The sequence below is a fragment of the Rhineura floridana genome, chromosome 3, assembly GCF_030035675.1.
Source record: "Rhineura floridana isolate rRhiFlo1 chromosome 3, rRhiFlo1.hap2, whole genome shotgun sequence".
NCBI lineage: Eukaryota > Metazoa > Chordata > Lepidosauria > Squamata > Rhineuridae > Rhineura > Rhineura floridana.
This window is the reverse complement of record NC_084482.1, coordinates 212,815,952-212,832,267: the sequence shown is the minus strand read 5'-3', so window position 1 is coordinate 212,832,267 and position 16,316 is coordinate 212,815,952. Positions and strand designations below refer to the sequence as shown.

General features: G+C 46.2%; 2 protein-coding genes across 9 annotated transcripts in view; one reads left to right on the top strand and one right to left on the bottom strand.

Moving 5' to 3' along the window:
- LOC133381507 (uncharacterized) overlaps nt 1-2,520 on the bottom strand; it is a 35,756-nt gene extending 33,236 nt beyond the window's left edge. For all 8 annotated transcript variants that reach the window (XR_009761682.1, XM_061620686.1, XM_061620691.1 and 5 more), the window contains exon 1: nt 2,432-2,520. Coding sequence is in view for 2 of the 8 variants with exons in the window: in XM_061620685.1 (XP_061476669.1) it covers nt 2,432-2,514 (83 nt within the window). In the remaining 6 variants the exon portion in view is untranslated. The remainder of the gene's footprint in view (nt 1-2,431) is intronic.
- The window catches only part of LOC133378952 (antigen peptide transporter 2-like), a 99,893-nt gene that overhangs the window by 81,787 nt on the left and 1,790 nt on the right, over nt 1-16,316 (top strand). The window lies entirely within an intron of this gene.

Here is a 16,316-nt window from a genome sequence, read left to right as displayed (position 1 = left end):
TGAGATATTGGACTGCCCTACAAATTTGTCAAAATGCAAACACCATTTGGGTTGGTCTTTCACAGTCCAATCCACTTTCTGTGTAGCTTAGAAGAATTTGGTAACACGTGCCTCTGAGGATATGATGAGTGGTGGCTGAGTGGATAGTTTTAGGTGAATATATAAAATAATAAATAAAAATTAATTAAAAGTTATAATATTTAGACAAAACAGGAGAAAGAGAATATAAAGGAAAAAACTGTTTAGTGGAAGTTGAATGGCAACAAGATGCAAAAATTACAGGCAGTGATAATTGGAGCTTAAATGATGCTAAGTAGGCACACCTTTGAAGGTAGAAGATTGGCAATAATTTATTTAGCATTGCTGAGATGATTATATAAACTCCTGTATCAGGACATGAAACCATTCACAAGAAACAGTCATAGAGAGCACAGATTTCCTGGCCTTGTAAAGCTACTTAGCACCTGAACTGTGATAAAAAAAAATCTGTAGTCTAGATTTAACCCACAAGTGATGGCACTGAACTTCCAGGTGAATTATAATCCAGCCGTTTCATGCTGTTTGTCCTCTTTTTATTCCCCAGTATGAACCAGACTTATACCCTGCTAAGGTAGATGATGATGGTTAGAATTTTAACATTTTGGCCTAATCACAGAAAAGTGGGCAGATTTGTATCTTTCTGTATCCCAGGGCATGTTTTAAGCAATTGTTACTGAGTGGGTGTCCATTTCTTCATTCAAATGGCTTGCAAGTGGAAGCCTCTACACCAGTGGTTCTCAAACTTTTTTAGTTTGCGGTGCACTGTAAAACATAAAAACTTTCTGGCACACTTCGTGTACAAAATTAAAAATATATTAATATATTTTAAACTATGAATAAAAACAACAAACTATAGAAAACTATTACTTACCCTATACAAATGGGTTTCTTCTCATTTTTAAAATATTTGAGGCACACCTAGCCACCTCTTAGGGCGCATCAGTGTGCCTGGGTGCACCGGTTGAGAATCACTGCTCTACACCATGTACAAGCCCTGACATTTGGATTGAGGCGAAAGTGGTTCAAATTAAAAAAAGGGGGGCAGTGAATACAGCTTTGCAAATGCAATTACACGAGTTACTAGCCCAGCAAAATTCTTACCAGCTTGCCCACCCACTAGTAAATACATGAATTAACAAGCCAATTAAAATTAAAAACTTCTGCTTCTGATCCACACCCTGCTGTGGCAGAATTCTTATGAAAAAACAACAGACACACAGAACCAGACATGACAGTGTACAAGGAGAGAGATTTTTGCTGAAAAGTTTTTAATTTGTAAGAACCCTGAGAATTGTATGATGTGCCTCTATGTTCTACTGTTCCTATTCAATTTTGCTAAACTTTCATACCTCTAGTCAGTGTTTCAGTGGCTTCCAGTCTGAATTTGAGTTCTTGGTTCATTGGTTACATTTTATGTGTCCATTTGTGCCCACTGGGTGTCCAGTAGGTAGGACTGGGGGTCCATTTGGACAGACAACTTATTACTTTAGAAATGCCTTGCTGTACCCGGATCTCTCATCATTGGCTGTCACTGCTGTTGGCCTGTCTCAGAACACAAAATCTCTTCTTCTCCCACCAAAGAAAAAGGTGGTCGTGCTGGTGCAGCAGTGCCATCTGGTGTCCACAACAGAAAGGGCAGCTTCTGCTTTTCCCCTTTTGGAAGGGGACTAGAAGGCCTTCAAGTCCAACCCCCTGCTCAATACAGGAATCCCTTCCCGTTCCCCTCCTCCACCCCCATGGTCAGTTTTACCTATCCTAACCATGACTGCATAGGAGTAAATCCCATTGAATTCAATAACCATTCAATAACCCCTCCTCCTCCCCTCCCCTCCCTTCCTTCTCCCCTCCCCTCTTCCTCCTCCCCTTCCCAGTCCATCCTTCCCTCCATCCCCCCCAGGTCAGTTTTACCTATCCTAAGCATGATTGCAGGGAAGTAAACCCCACTGAACTCAATAAGCATGCAAATTATCAATCCATTCTTGGCTAACTTCCACAGGATCCCATTTCTTTCTTCCCGGATTAGGAAACTGGGGAGGGCTGGCAGAATGAAGGTACTGAAAGAATAGCCTGACTATCAAACTGTCACAGCTGAACCAAAGGACAAATGAGGACACATGAAGAAGCGGCCCTGTTGTCTACTTAGCGCACTGTTGTCTACTTAGCTCTGTTTTATGAAGTGCCCACATCTCCAAGCTTAAGGCCCTGAAATTCATCATCAGAACCACAGATGTGGGGAGGGATGCTTCGATCCGGCCCCATCGCAGTCAGCTCTGCTCAGGAGGCAGACGGGACGGGGCAGAGCTGCATCCGCAGATCTGGAGGGTCTGCAGGGAGCGGGCGCTTAAGGGGGGTCCTCGCCCTCTCCCAACCTCCCCTCCCCCCAATTGCATACCTTTCATCCGAGGCTCCCCCCGTGCAACCCGGCACTCCAACACCGCTGCGCACGAAGAGGGGCTCCGCGCTTCCACCCTGCATTTCTCACAGAGAGGCGGGGCAGGAAGAGGAAGTCCCTCGTTTGCGCTCTCACCTTCCGCTCTGTTGTCGTTTGTTAACCCTTAAAGCGGCTGAAGCTCCTCGACTGCTTTGCGCGGAGAGCGAGGGGAGGCAGGAAGCCCCTTTCTGGCCGGTGACCCTTCTCCATATTAAAAATAAAAGTGCCATGCACATTTTTAAAAAAGGGCTTTGAGGGAACGGCGTAGGTTAGCCTAAACCCCGTTTTCTTTACCTGTTAGATTTCTGTGTGCAGGGACTTTTTGTGTTGACTTGCAGTGGTTAAGGTGCTGGACTAAGACCTGGGAGACCAGGGTTCGAATCCCCACCCAGCCATGAAGCTCACTGGGTGACCTTGGGCCAGTCACTGCCTCTCAGCCTCAGAGGAAGGCAATGGTAAACCCCCTCTGAATACCGAAAACCCTATTCATAAGGTCAACATAGGTCAGGATCCACTTGAAGGCAGTCCATTCCCATTTTTTTGTATGGAGGAGCATCCCCCTCTGCTACAGACCTCCTGCAGTCTGAAGTGACCGAGTCCAGCCAGAGACAGATTTCCTGCCTAATGCCTCCCTTCTGGGACTCTCGTGTTACTGTGGTGAGCACCAACAGGGCACTCCTAAGACCTGTGAACATCCTGCAAGCAAATCAGGAGGAATGCTCGTGGTCACATTACCCGCCCATAAAGACATCAGAACAAATGCTCAATAAAGATATGAGAGAGTCGAATTCTGCTGCTTCCTAAGTCTGCTTGGAGCTGGTAGCTTAAAAGCAGAATTCTCATGAGTGTCTCTTATCCACACTTCACAGGAAGGTCCCAGGGTTACCATTTCAAGAGGATAAAACCATCCCCCAGCCAAGATACAAAACAATACGTAACTAATTTATAGATCATGAAATTGGAGTTCTTTGTATGGATTCTGGTTGGCGCTGAAGGAGAGCAGGTCTCTCATGCCTTTAAAAGCTGAGTGGCAGGCAGATATTAAACAGAGTAAGCCTTTTCTAGTCCGGAACGAAAATTATGGGGAAAGCTTCACCTGTTTGATGTTGTATTTGTCAGGCATCTTGTTACTTGTGTGTGACCCCTGGTTTATCTTTGGGCACTCCTCCCCCCTCCATCTGCAAAAGAGGGTGCACATTTGCTCATGACGTGAAGGGGATGTATATTTGTGTCATCGTCTGTGAGTGCAGCAGAGGGTGTGATCCACATCCAGTGGGCCTGGCCCAGAAAATCCTCTTGGCAGTTTGGCACCCCTGGTTACCCCAGGGAAAGGCATAGGAGTGGTGGGAGGGCAGGCTTGAGGGAGGAATCCAGAGCGAGTGAGTAGTGGAGGAGGCCAGCAGCAGGCCAGAACGAGAAGACCTGCGAGGCTGAATCCCAGAACTTGTCTGCTTAGCTACTTAGCTGAAGTCCAGGAGCAGAACTTGATCTCTATTTCTTCATCTGCAACATAAGGGGAAAAAACAGCGAAGGAGCTGCGGGTGAGAATTCTCACGTGTAACCCGTGCATGCAGTAATTCTCGCGTGTGGCCCCCAGCTTTGTACACATGTGCATAAGTCCTTGGAGGGGCAGCAGCAGAGTCCTCAACCTCATGTGTGCTCTGGGCCCCATAAACCCTCTGGGTGGCCCTGCAAACCTGACCGTGGGGTTTTTGGTGCTGAAGGCACTCCTTGGCCAGGGTGCTGTTTTTTTCTAGGGCTGGCCGTGCATACTTTATTATCAATAACGCACATCCCATTTAGGTTTTTGGAACAGTTTCTGTTTTTATTTAAATATTTATTTATTTATTGTATTTATATACCGCCCCATAGCTGAAGCTCTCTGGGCGATTTACAATAAATGCATATTTCTGGTTTAATAACATAACTTCTGTTTAGATTTTACACATGGATTTCCTGTTCATTTTACGGACATGTTTGTTTCCAGTTTAATAACTGGCATAAATACTTATTTATTAAGTCTATTAAAAAAAAGACATCATCTTTGCAAGACATCAGGTTTCCCGGTTGATTTCCTTTTTGCATTCCCAGTTCTATCCCTTCTTTCTAAAGTCATCCTAGACTTTTGGCAAATGATTCCACTTCTGGCAGATAAAAGGGTGCTCTGAAAATACCATTTGGCTCATAAGTGATTGTCACGTGACCTCTAGGAAAGCATACTGTTACCAGGTGCAAAGCCTGGAATCTTGCTGAACTATAACTCCCACTCCACACCCCCACCCTCTCGTATGGCTGAGGTGTGCGAAAACCAACAAGGACAGCTGTTAAGAAACAAAAATAACTAAGAGCTACTGAATACATGTTATCTTCTCCTTGGCAGAGTTCCCTCGAGCCCAGTAGAATCATCCTATGGTCCAAAGAAAGTAGCCTATGTTTTTCAGGGTCAGCAAGAAACATGCACGCAGGCACACACATACACACACACACAAAATCACCAGATGCCCAGACCCCTCCTTGGCAGGAGGGGGAGAGAGAAAAAGGTCTTTTTCCAAAGAGGCTTCAAGCTGGAAAGGGAAGGAAGGGGGCAAGGGTGACCTGAGCTCCAACACATGTAGCCACGACACAGTGCGGGACTGCAGGGACAGAACCAGGGAGAGAATGATTTATATCCTGCCCTTCCTCCCAGCAGGAGCCCAGGGCGGCAAACAGAAGCACTAAAAACACATAATTAAAAGACCTTAAGATACATTAAAACAAAGTTTAAATTTTTTTAAAATTTTTAAAAACATCTTTTAAAAGAGGGTTAAAACATATTTAAAAACACATTAAAAGTAATTCTAACACAGACACAGACTGGGATACATCTCAACTTCAAAGGCTTGTTGAAAGAGGAAGGTCTTCCAATATGTGCCAAAAAGATAACAGATGGCACCTGTCTAATATTTAAGAGGAGGGAATTACAAAAGGTCTGCTTCCTATGTTGTGCCCAACGGACCTCCTGATAAGATGGTATCTGCAGGAGGCCCTCACCTGCAGAGCACAATGATTGACTGGGTATATAAGGGATAAGATGGTCTTTCAGGGATCCTGGTCCCGAGCTGTATAGGGCTTTGTACACCAAGACCAGAACCTTGCACTTGGCCCAGTAGCAAATGGGCAGCCAGTGCAATTCTTTCAGCAGTGGGGTGACATGTTGGCAATACCTTGCCCCAGTGAGCAGTCTCGCCGCTGCATTTTGCACCAGCTGCAGCTTCTGGACCAACCTCAAGGGCAGCCCCACAAAGAGCGCATTACAGTAATCCAGCCTGGAGGTTACCAGTGCATGGACAAAGTGGTCAGGCTATCCCGGTCCAGAAACGGCCACAGCTGTTTTACCAGCCAAAGCTGGTAAAAGGCACTCCTAGCCACTGAGTTCACCTGGGCCTCTAGCTACAAAGATGGATCTAAGAGCACCCCCAGACTACGGACCTGCTCTTTCAGAGGGAGCACGACCCCATCCAAAGCAGGCAACTGACCAATTATCCGAACTCGGGAACCACCAACCCACACTGCCTCCATCTTGCTAGGATTCAGACTCAGTTTATTGGCCCTCATCCAGCCCGCCACTGAGTCCAATCTTTCTATGGGGGAATATCTAAACCTCAGTCCACACGCGCTCAGGAACTGGGTTTTTGACCACGACACGTGCCAAGATCGGGCAGCTATTGCAGCAGCTCCTTTTTCTCCCTGGTTTCCCCTACTTAAGGCTAATCACGCAAGACCATATTATTTTGAGGTTTTGACCCATGCCCAGCTGCGCAGGGCGTTCACGGAACTTAGGTTCCAAATGATGCCCACGGCATTCCTCAATGGGAGATATCTGGGAATCCCGGCCAAAGAACGGAGATGTATCTTTGGGTGCAATCGGATAGAGGACATTACCCATTATCTGCTTCACTGTCCCTTGTACGAGGATCCCAGGAGGAAATTCCTGGCCCAACACATTCGCTGGCACCTAGAGCCTTGCGACCAGGAGCTGGTAGTCGACCTTCTAGCTGATAACCCCAAACAAGTAACTGTCGCAGTGGCCAACTTTGCTGTGGCCGCCAGGAAGCTGCAACCGAGACATATTAAGACTTATAAAGCCCTGTGATCATCCCTCAAGTCTGGACTAATTTTAGCCCTCTGGCATCCTACCTGCCTACCGATTTTAATACTCCTTGTATCTTGCAAAGGCCCTTGTTGTTGTTGAGTCCAGGCAGTGGTCCAGGGCTTGCATGGCCTCTCCCAATCCAGATGTTACAGAGAAATAGAGCTGGATATCATCAGCGTACTGCTGACATCTTGCCCCAAATCTGATGGCTACCTGGCAAATCAGCTCCCTGACTACAACAGAGTGCAAAAGGGCAAGTTAATTTGTAGATGAGTGACAGCTCAAGAAGCCTGAGGTGGAGGCTCAACCTGTAATCTGGAAAGATTAAAGTTGCAAATCCTTGAGACATTTAACAGGATTTCCATGTAGATTTAGGACACGCCATTATGTTGCAGGCACTGGAGTTTACTCACCTCCAGCTAGGGAAAGGAATAAGATGCAGGTGTCAGACCCAGAGCGTCTGTGGGTGCAGGATTCAGGGCAAAGCACCGTAAGGTGACAGATTCACTTGCAAAGAAGGAGAGCAGGAAAACAGTCGGGAAGGAGCAATTGTTCCTCATGAGCATCTTGTAGCTGGGAGAGAGCACTACTCTGGGGGAGGGGCAGAAGCAAGACTGGGTCCCTGGATGATCAATGTCCTGGATCATCTGGGCACAGATCCAAGCCGCTGGATCCCCTTTTCATCCCAAAACAGCATCCTTTGATGGGAAAGACAGAGACTGAGTTCACTCTTAGACCCTTCGGGTCGGGGCCTGTCAAGAAACCTGGAGTGATTTCCTTAGGCACCCCAGCAGATGAATGCTCAGGAGCAAAACCTGGAACAACACAAGCCTCTCACTTCTCTTTCTCTCCCAGCTCAGGGTGGGTCGAAACAGCCATCTTGTAGCTGGCACAACCCCTAGCAGTTTCTTCATCGCAGTCCATCTGCTTAGTAGCAGTTTGAAAATCTGTAACGACAGAAACGTTAGCAGCTATAGACCTGGGAGTCACACAGGGCCCTTGGTCAGAACTAGCACAGTTCCTGGGGACAAGAAGAGATGGTTGTGTGGGTAAGAACCCTCCTTCTAAGTTCCTACTGTGGGGCTTGTAGACAGGGATGCTCCCTCTTTGCCTTACAACTAGGACAGTTCAATCCCTGGGGAAGCCTCAAAGTCAGAGGAGTCCAGAGCCGGCCCTGTCATTAGGGAGGAGGCACCCATCTCCGGCATCAGCCACTGAGGGGCTGATTTCTACATCAAGCAGACTGCCCTGTGCCCCCTAAGCAAGCCTGCTGCGTTCAGATGCGGGGTAGGATGTTCCCCGTCACCTGTGCTGAAGTGAAACCAGCTGCCAGTCTTGCTGACTTCTGTACATTGACACAAGCGGTTGCGGCCATCTTGTCGTTGCCTCAGAAGGTTTTAGGCCGGCCCTGTTAAAGCCTGAGTAGGGTCTAGATTTGAGAAGACTTTTTAAATTTCATCTTATTGGATTTCTGGCAATAAGGCTAATAAAGCCTTACCTTCATAACAATCTGAACTGAGGTACAAGAGGAGGCAGGGAGAAATGCATTCAATGGAGTCGTCTGTTTCCTGGAGTCGTCTGATCTGGCTATGGTGACACATGCCTTAGTTACATCCCGCTTAGACTACTGTAATGCACTCTACGTGCGGCTGCCTTTGAAGACTGTTCGGAAACTTCAGCTGGTGCAACGAGCTGCAGCCAGAATGTTAACTGGGGCTGGTTACAGGGACCATACAACTCCCCTGCTGCAACAGCTCCACTGGCTGCCAGTCTGTTTCCGGACACAATTCAAAGTGCCGGTTATGACCTATAAAGCCCTATACGGCTTAGGTCCAGGCTATCTGTCAGACCGTATCTCCCTATCTGCCCGGGCCCTGAGATCTTCAGGAGAGACCCTTCTCACGATCCCAACACCTTCACAAGTGCGACTGGTGGGGACATGAGATAGGGCCTTTTCGGTGGCTGCCCCTAGGCTCTGGAACTCCCTCCCTAGGGAGGCAAGAATGGCCTCCTCTGTGCAGTCTTTGCGCCGACAGCTAAAGACTTTTTTCTTCCGGCAGGCCTTTGGAACTGAAGGTTTTAAGGGTAGTGACTGAAGAGGATGCTGTATGTTATTGTTTTGCCTGTATGCTCCTAAACTGGGTTGCAGTATTTTAAGAGTAATTGGTTTTAACATCTTAATAGTTTAACCCTGTTTTAATGCTGATTTTATATGTTTGTATGTTTTATATTTTTATAGGTTCTTAATGATGTGTATTTGTTTTTATCTGGAAGCCGCCTTGAGTTCCAGTTTGGAAAAAGGGCGGGGTATAAATAAAGATAATAATAACAACAACAACAACAACAACAACAATAATAATAATGATGTTTTTAAAAATAAGATTACTAGGATATCGTCGTTGTTTTTTTTAAAACAAATTAAGCAAGCAAGCAAAGCAAGCCTGTTTGGCATGATCTAGCCCGCAGCTCTCTTGGGTTTTCCCTGAAGAAATTTCAGGCCACAACCCACATGTTGCGGCCTGGAGTCATCCCCCCCACCCCACAGGGAAAGGGCCTTGCTTTGGGGTAAAGTACATGTTTGGCACACAGAAGGTTCCGGGTTCAAGGCCCATGTCAGAAGCAGGACCAGAAAAGGCTCCTCCCTGCCTGAGATAGGGGGTGGCATTGGGAGTGCAAGGAGGACTCAGCCCTGGGCTGGATGGGCGGGCAAAGGGGGTCTGACCCAGGATTATTCCTGTGGCCCCACATCATAATTCCTTCCTTAGCCCAGGACATCTCCAAAAGCGCCCAGAGGGCCCCCAGGGGAAAACGTGTCCCCAGACCTGCAGAGGGGCCCTTTTGGCTTCTCTTTCTCCCGGTTTCATGGGGAAAGCAGCTCCTTCTGCCTGTCTCATGTTTGGCTTGGCTTTCTTCACACTTGTGGGGAGCGCCTAAGTGTGGGACCTGGGCCAAAATTTCTGCAGGCAAAAAGCATCCAGACTTTGGGGGCATTTCTCTCCCAGTGGGAGAGCTGGAGCTGCAGGTTGGCAGCCGTGGAGCCTTGCAAACATCACCAAGTGCTTCTCCCCGCCCCGCTAAACAAACACCCTACAGGTCTAGGGGACCCCAGGTAGTGGGACAGTATCCTATACCCCTCACTTGGGGCCTTTTTGTCCATGTAAGCAATGCCTCACTAGAAGAAGGCAAACTGCAGCCATCCCCTCGTTCCCCTCTGCGCATGCTCAGACAGATGTCAGAAGTCTGGAAGGGTGGGGAGCAGGTGGGGGAAACTGAGGAAGCCGTTTGCAGTGAGGTAGCAGGGGGTCAGTCCTGAAGCACAGGCACTCTTTGTGACAAGCCCCATAGCAACGCCCCTTCTAAAACTAAACACCCCAAAGGGACTTTTGACCATTGCAAACATGTTGGTCTCAGTACCAAGCCAGCTCTTTTTGTCATTCGCCCTGCTCCCATTCTGGCCCTCCCCACTTGCTTTCCTTAGCACCCAGTCTGATGAAGAGTTCTGGTGCACTCAAAAGCTTGCTCACTATTTTGTAACAGTTTAATTGGTCATCATAAAGGGAAATGGGCTTCCCTTCCTCCCCAAAAATAAAAATAGCTGCTTATCCCTCAGCCTGTGCATGCCAAGCTCCCTCTTCCTCTGCTTCCTTAATTTGGTGGGTTTCTCTCCTAGAAAAGCTAGTCCGTGTGGCATGCGGAGGATTGGCAACAAGCACCTCAGGAGAGGATGGCTTCATCCCTGCTGTGAAACAGGTGGCAGGCTTCCTTCCTGCTCCACTATGAGACGTTAAAAGGCCACAATCTCATCTATTGCTGGTGTTAAAAAAACAACCCATTGCTGGGTGGCTTTGGATGGTAGAAGATTATTAGTATTAGAATTCTTTACCTGCCCTTCACCCAAAGGTCCCAGGGCAGGTTACAACAATTTAAAGTCATATAATTAAAAACAGTTAAAAACAACCTAAACAACATCACAGTATTATTATTATTATTATTATTATTATTATTATTATTATTATTATTATTATTATTATTATTATTATGAAGAAGAAGAAGAAGAAGAAGGAGAAGGAGAAGAAGGAGAAGAAGAAGAAGAAGAAGGAGAAGGAGAAGGAGAAGGAGAAGGAGAAGGAGAAGGAGAAGGAGACGGCTTTAATGGTAGTGACTAGGTGGCATGTGGCAGATTTTCGTAGAAGTAATTGGCTTTGTATCGATTGGCATACATCGATCCCCGCCAGTGTCTGCGCCGCGATTCCCAAACTTTCTCTCTCTAGCACAATTCCAGCCTCGCAGCCCGCCGACCCGACGTCTGCCCAGCAACTACTGCCGTCATCGGCATGCAGAGCGGTGGAATATTTTTGTCCAATCGGTGGAGCTCTTTTCCCTCGCCCAATCCGGACTTTTGCCCCGAAATACAAAAGTGGGGATGTTTCCGCCCCTTCCTCCACTTCGCACGAAGGCTCACGAAGGCCTCACCTGGTGAGGAGGAATCTGGGTTGCAGTCCTGGGCCAAATGAGGCTGCTCCCGGGGCCTGTGTGGCTCCAGGTGGTGGCTGTCCTGCTGGGGGGCTATTGTGGTGAGTATCTCCAGGGGCTGTACTGTCCCAGTGGGAGGGGGGGACGGCAGACTCTGCTTCCGGTCCATTTCAATAAGGGGGAAGGCGCCTACCTAAAAGACCGGCTCATCCTTCATATGCTCTCATCCGATCTCTGTGCAGGGAAGGGCATCCTGTGGGTACCATTTATCAGTCCGTTCTCTACCTGCCTATTGCTCCATTGCCTATCAGGCAGATCCCACCTTTATCGTCTTTTCAGTATCTTGCAGACCTTCCTTTCCCAGCAAGCTTTCTGAGCGATCTTTATGCCAGGCTGTACCTGTGCTGGATTTGAAGGTGTTTCTATATATGCAGTTGTTTTGCATGTTTTTTATTGCATTGTAAAATTGCTTCAAGATACTCGATAGGAAGCTATTGATAAATGAAAAGAAATAATAATAATGGTCAGTCGTGTAATCTGAACTCGGCCCCCTTTCTGGTTCTTATCAACTGGAAATGCTCCATTTTGTTCTGAAGTCCAAAAAAAAAAAAAAAGTCAGTCTCAGATTGTATGGGGCTACTTAAAAGAAGGGGTGTTTTTTTCTTTTTCTGAATTAAATGTGCCCACTGGGTGTCCAGTAGGTAGGACTGGGGGTCCATTTGGACAACTTATTACTTTAGAAATGCCTTGCTGTACCCGGATCTCTCATCATTGGCTGTCACTGCTGTTGGCCTGTCTCAGAACACAAAATCTCTTCTTCTCCCACCAAAGAAAAAGGTGGTCGTGCTGGTGCAGCAGTGCCATCTGGTGTCCACAACAGAAAGGGCAGCTTCTATCCATTCCTGACCTAACTTCAGAGCTCTATACCATACACATATAAATTTGCATTGCTCAGTGTGCTCTTACAATTAATTCAAAATGTTACGAAGAATATGAAGGCACGCACAACCTTAGTTAGGATCAAGCCTCTTTAAACACAAGCTAAAACAAAAGACAAATATTTACTTTCAGAACATTATTTTCATTAAAATTGCTTTTATATACAGCTCATCAGTCAGAAAATTAGAAGAGTGGTGAACGTGATCCCTTCAGTACTTCACAGTAAAATGTTCCCCTCTTGCTACAGGCAGCTAGAAGTCAGAGTGACCATAAAACCACTTCTACATATCATCAATGATTCGCTGCCTGTTCTGGACAATACACTCCTCCCGCAGGCCCTGGGTGCTACACCTGTCCTTGCTTAGAAACAGCCCTGCAACCTTAAACAGCTACTTACCAGCGACAACAGGCCATATAACAGAGATACAAATGGAGGGACCAGATCCTGTGGAAGACCCAGATGCCAGTTCTGACCTCAGTGCTGTTTTATCTAGCAACACTATTGCAGGACCTAACAATGTCACCCACAACATAAACAGCAATAGGACTATTGCTGGCTGGGAGGTAGACACCAACCATAACCTCCTGAACCTTTTTCTGCTGCACCTCAAGAACAGCAACCTGTTGCCACAACTATAGCTGGTTTCCAAGGGGCAAGCCTATTTGGCAGTAGCCAGCAGGTCAGCCCCAGCCCAGGGAAACGCCAAAGGAGAGCGTCACTCCTTTGATTTGTTCCCTGAGGTTATGATGAGAGTGGCTGTGGATGAATTTTCTCATAGCTGAGAGATTGGAGAGCGGCAGTGGAATGTGAATTAACCAGACTTACCAGTAAAAGATGGAATGTTGGCTTCTCCAACAGGCTGCTGCTCTTGAGGTGCAGCAGATGTTGATTACCACAGCCATTACCAGCCCAGAGAAAGGTGGTTGAACTATATGTACCTATACAATTCAAATGTGACACAGACAGAATATGTTCTTTGTACTTAGGAACTGCTTTGTCTGTTTAATCTTGAGTAATGACTTCTGAAGCTCTCTGACAAGAGCACTGTCTGGGCTATATAGCTCAGTGGTCAAGCACATGGTTTGCATATGAAAGGCCCTAGGTTCAATACGCAGCATCTCCAGGTAGGACTGAGAAAGACCCGTGCCTAAGATCCTGGAGATACACTGAAAGTCAATGTGATATGATAGCTGACTAATAGCCTGACTTATGATAAGGCAGCATCCCCTGAAGATCTTGATCAGTGTTACTACCTACAGGCCCATGCTGCCAGCTTAAACCTTGAAAAGTTTCATTGATGAGTACATCACGCTCTGCCTATGACAGTTACTATTTAGTGATAGCCTAGCTATGTGAAGTAACCTTATGCCTATCTAATGGTAAACTAATAAACTATATGAACAAAATTTAATAATTTCATGTTAAATATTTCAGATCAGAAAACACTTTAAATTAATGTTAGATAAAAGTAATCCTGTTTAAACTGAACAGTGTTTCCAAAAACCTGAAATGAGTACATCATCTGTTATTTTTGTCCATTTAACATAATTATTGAAGCATTTACCACAGGTCTCTGAAGAGGGATGGACATAAAGGAGGACAAAAGGAAATACACATGCAGTTTTTCAGGAGCTATTGTTTCTCATGTTATATGAAGTCATAAAAAATCCAGAAAAAGTCATTTCAAGGCCTACAATCCAAGAATGTTTTGCCAGGGAGGTTTTATGCCGCCATGATATAAAAACACACAGAGAGAAAACCCTGTCTCTGCCATTTGGGCTCCTGCTGGGAGGAAGGGCGGGATATACATCAAATAATAAATAAATAAATAAACTTTCTGTAATTCAAGAGTTTGTTGCCAAGGACAAATTGTGCTTTGGGGTATGATGCTACCTTTCATTCCTCTACAGGAAGACTGATAAATGCCCAGTTATTCTACACACACACAAAATCTTTCCTTCTTAAAGGGAGCAAGACAGCTTATACAGAATATTACATCCTTGTAGAACAAAACAAAACAATTTTTTTTAAGTTAAACAAAAACGTGCAGAAAACCAACACAGCAGCATCAACACTTTCCAAAAAGGGAAAGAAATGATTAGAGAAGAAAGTGGAAATTATAGCAAAAGAAGCCAGCTCTGCGTACAAGATCAAGCCAACGAAATCTACAACTGACCAGCTCTGGCTACATTCCTCACTTTGTTAAGTGGTCAGCTTGGCTTCTGATGCAAGATCAAACAAAGCTCTTTGTAATGACAGTCTCTCAAAGAGATCTGATCCTTCAAATTAGTACCATAAAGGGAGCTCAGCTAAAGTAACTCTTACAATGACAAAATTGCTTCCGCTGTTCCCAACACAAAAAGGATATTTACGCACACAGAGAAGCTTGTGTCACCACTTTGCCTGAACTTCACTGAACAAATAGTAAGCCAATGAATACTATTTGCTGGAGGACAACAGCAGGAGAAGGTTTAATACGACCTGGGAGACCAGGGTTCGAATCCCCACACAGCCATGAAGCTCCCGGGGTGACCTTGGGCCAGTCACTGCCTCTCAGCCTGAGGAAGGCAATGGTAAACCCCCTCTGAATACCACTTACCATGAAATACCCTATTTGTAGGGTCACTATAAATCGGAATTGACTTGAAGGCAGGCCATTTCCATTTTTTCCATGCACTATTTCACCTTGGCTCTTGAGAACATGCCCTTTCAGTTGGCATTGGGGGTGACTTAGAGGTCACTTGGTGCCCAGGGATCGCTTTAAGACATTCCTTATTTATCTCTCGCGTGCCCCCCTTTACATCTCCTGCTGCTTCATACAATAAGATAGGCAAGGGTGGCACAGCCAAATTATTTATTGGCCCAGGGCAGCAAAATAAGTTGAGATCTGTTATCTTGGAGGTGCAGTGAATGTTGCCAGGACCAAATCACTGTGTTCCAACTGCTTTGAAAGGGTCTGTCACGCACACACAAAGACACACAGACTCTCTCTAACAAAGGCCAAAGAGTCAAACATGCTCATGTTTATCTTGACCAAAGATGATCACATGGATCCAGGCCTACCATGGAAGCAGCACTTACTCATGGTGGCTTTTCTCAGAAGCTGCCTATTCTCCCAATCCTGGTTCAGTCCTAATAGCCATGCCTCATTCTTCCTGTAGGTGGCACTAGTGGGTCAGCAGCCCATCCTCTTCTCTGGGTGTGTTTGGGACAACATCGTTCATCAAGGAGCTGGAAGGAGAGTTTGCCGCAGGTGGGCGAAATCTCTTTGGCACCCCCATCCTGTTCCACCTTGGCAAAACTCCACTGTCCTAATTCTTCACACACATCCTCCACCACCCCACATGCCATGAACAGCTGCCATCCATTGAATTCCTCCATCCAGGGACGTTGTGGTGGGGAGACACAAAGTCTTATGCTCAGAATAGTACTAGCACTGTTCTGAAAGGTTGCCACACAGAGGAGGGCCAGGATCTCTTCTCAATCATCCCAGAGGGCAGGGCATGGAATAATGGGCTCAAGTTGCAGGAAACCAGATTTCGGCTTAACATCAGGAAAAACTTAGCAATACAACAATGGAACTAATCACCTAGGGAGGTGGTGGACTCTCCAACACTGGGGCATTGAAGAGGTAGCTGGACAGGCACCTGTTGGGTATGCTTTAAGTTGGATTCCTGCCTTGAGCAGGGGGTTGGACTCGATGGTCTTATAGGCCCCTTCCAACCCTATGATTCTATATAGAATAAGGAACTAGAGCTGTGAACACAAAAATAAGCTTTGTGAGCCTCAAGGCAATGTAAAGGTAGTGTTAGAGGTCTGGACTAGGACCTGGGAGACCCGGGTTCAAATCCCCACTCAGCCATGAAAACTCACTGGATGACCTCAGGCCAGTCACCATCTCTCAGCCTAACCTACCTCACAGGGTTGTTGTGGGGATGAAATGGGGAGAGGAGGAAGGGGGCAGAAATGTGATTCAGTTGGCATTTAAAGTTGAATCTATCTAGTTTGCCCTGTCCAAAATAAAATGAGAACCAAAACAAATGCACACTTCTGTGAATTTCACAATGCAGTTCTCCAGCCAAGTAGAGTGTATAAAGATGCATTCACTGGGGCAAAAGCTACATAAAAATGAATGTATATGTGAAAATACCATACAGAAATGCATTATATTAGGTGAAATTCATGAGGGTTTTTTTTTTTTTTTAAATACACCCTCATACTGATGTGGAGAATGAGAAACTGAGGGATACCAAAGTTGACAGGTTCGCCCATTCTGAGGAGGAGGGAGACCCGTCCACACC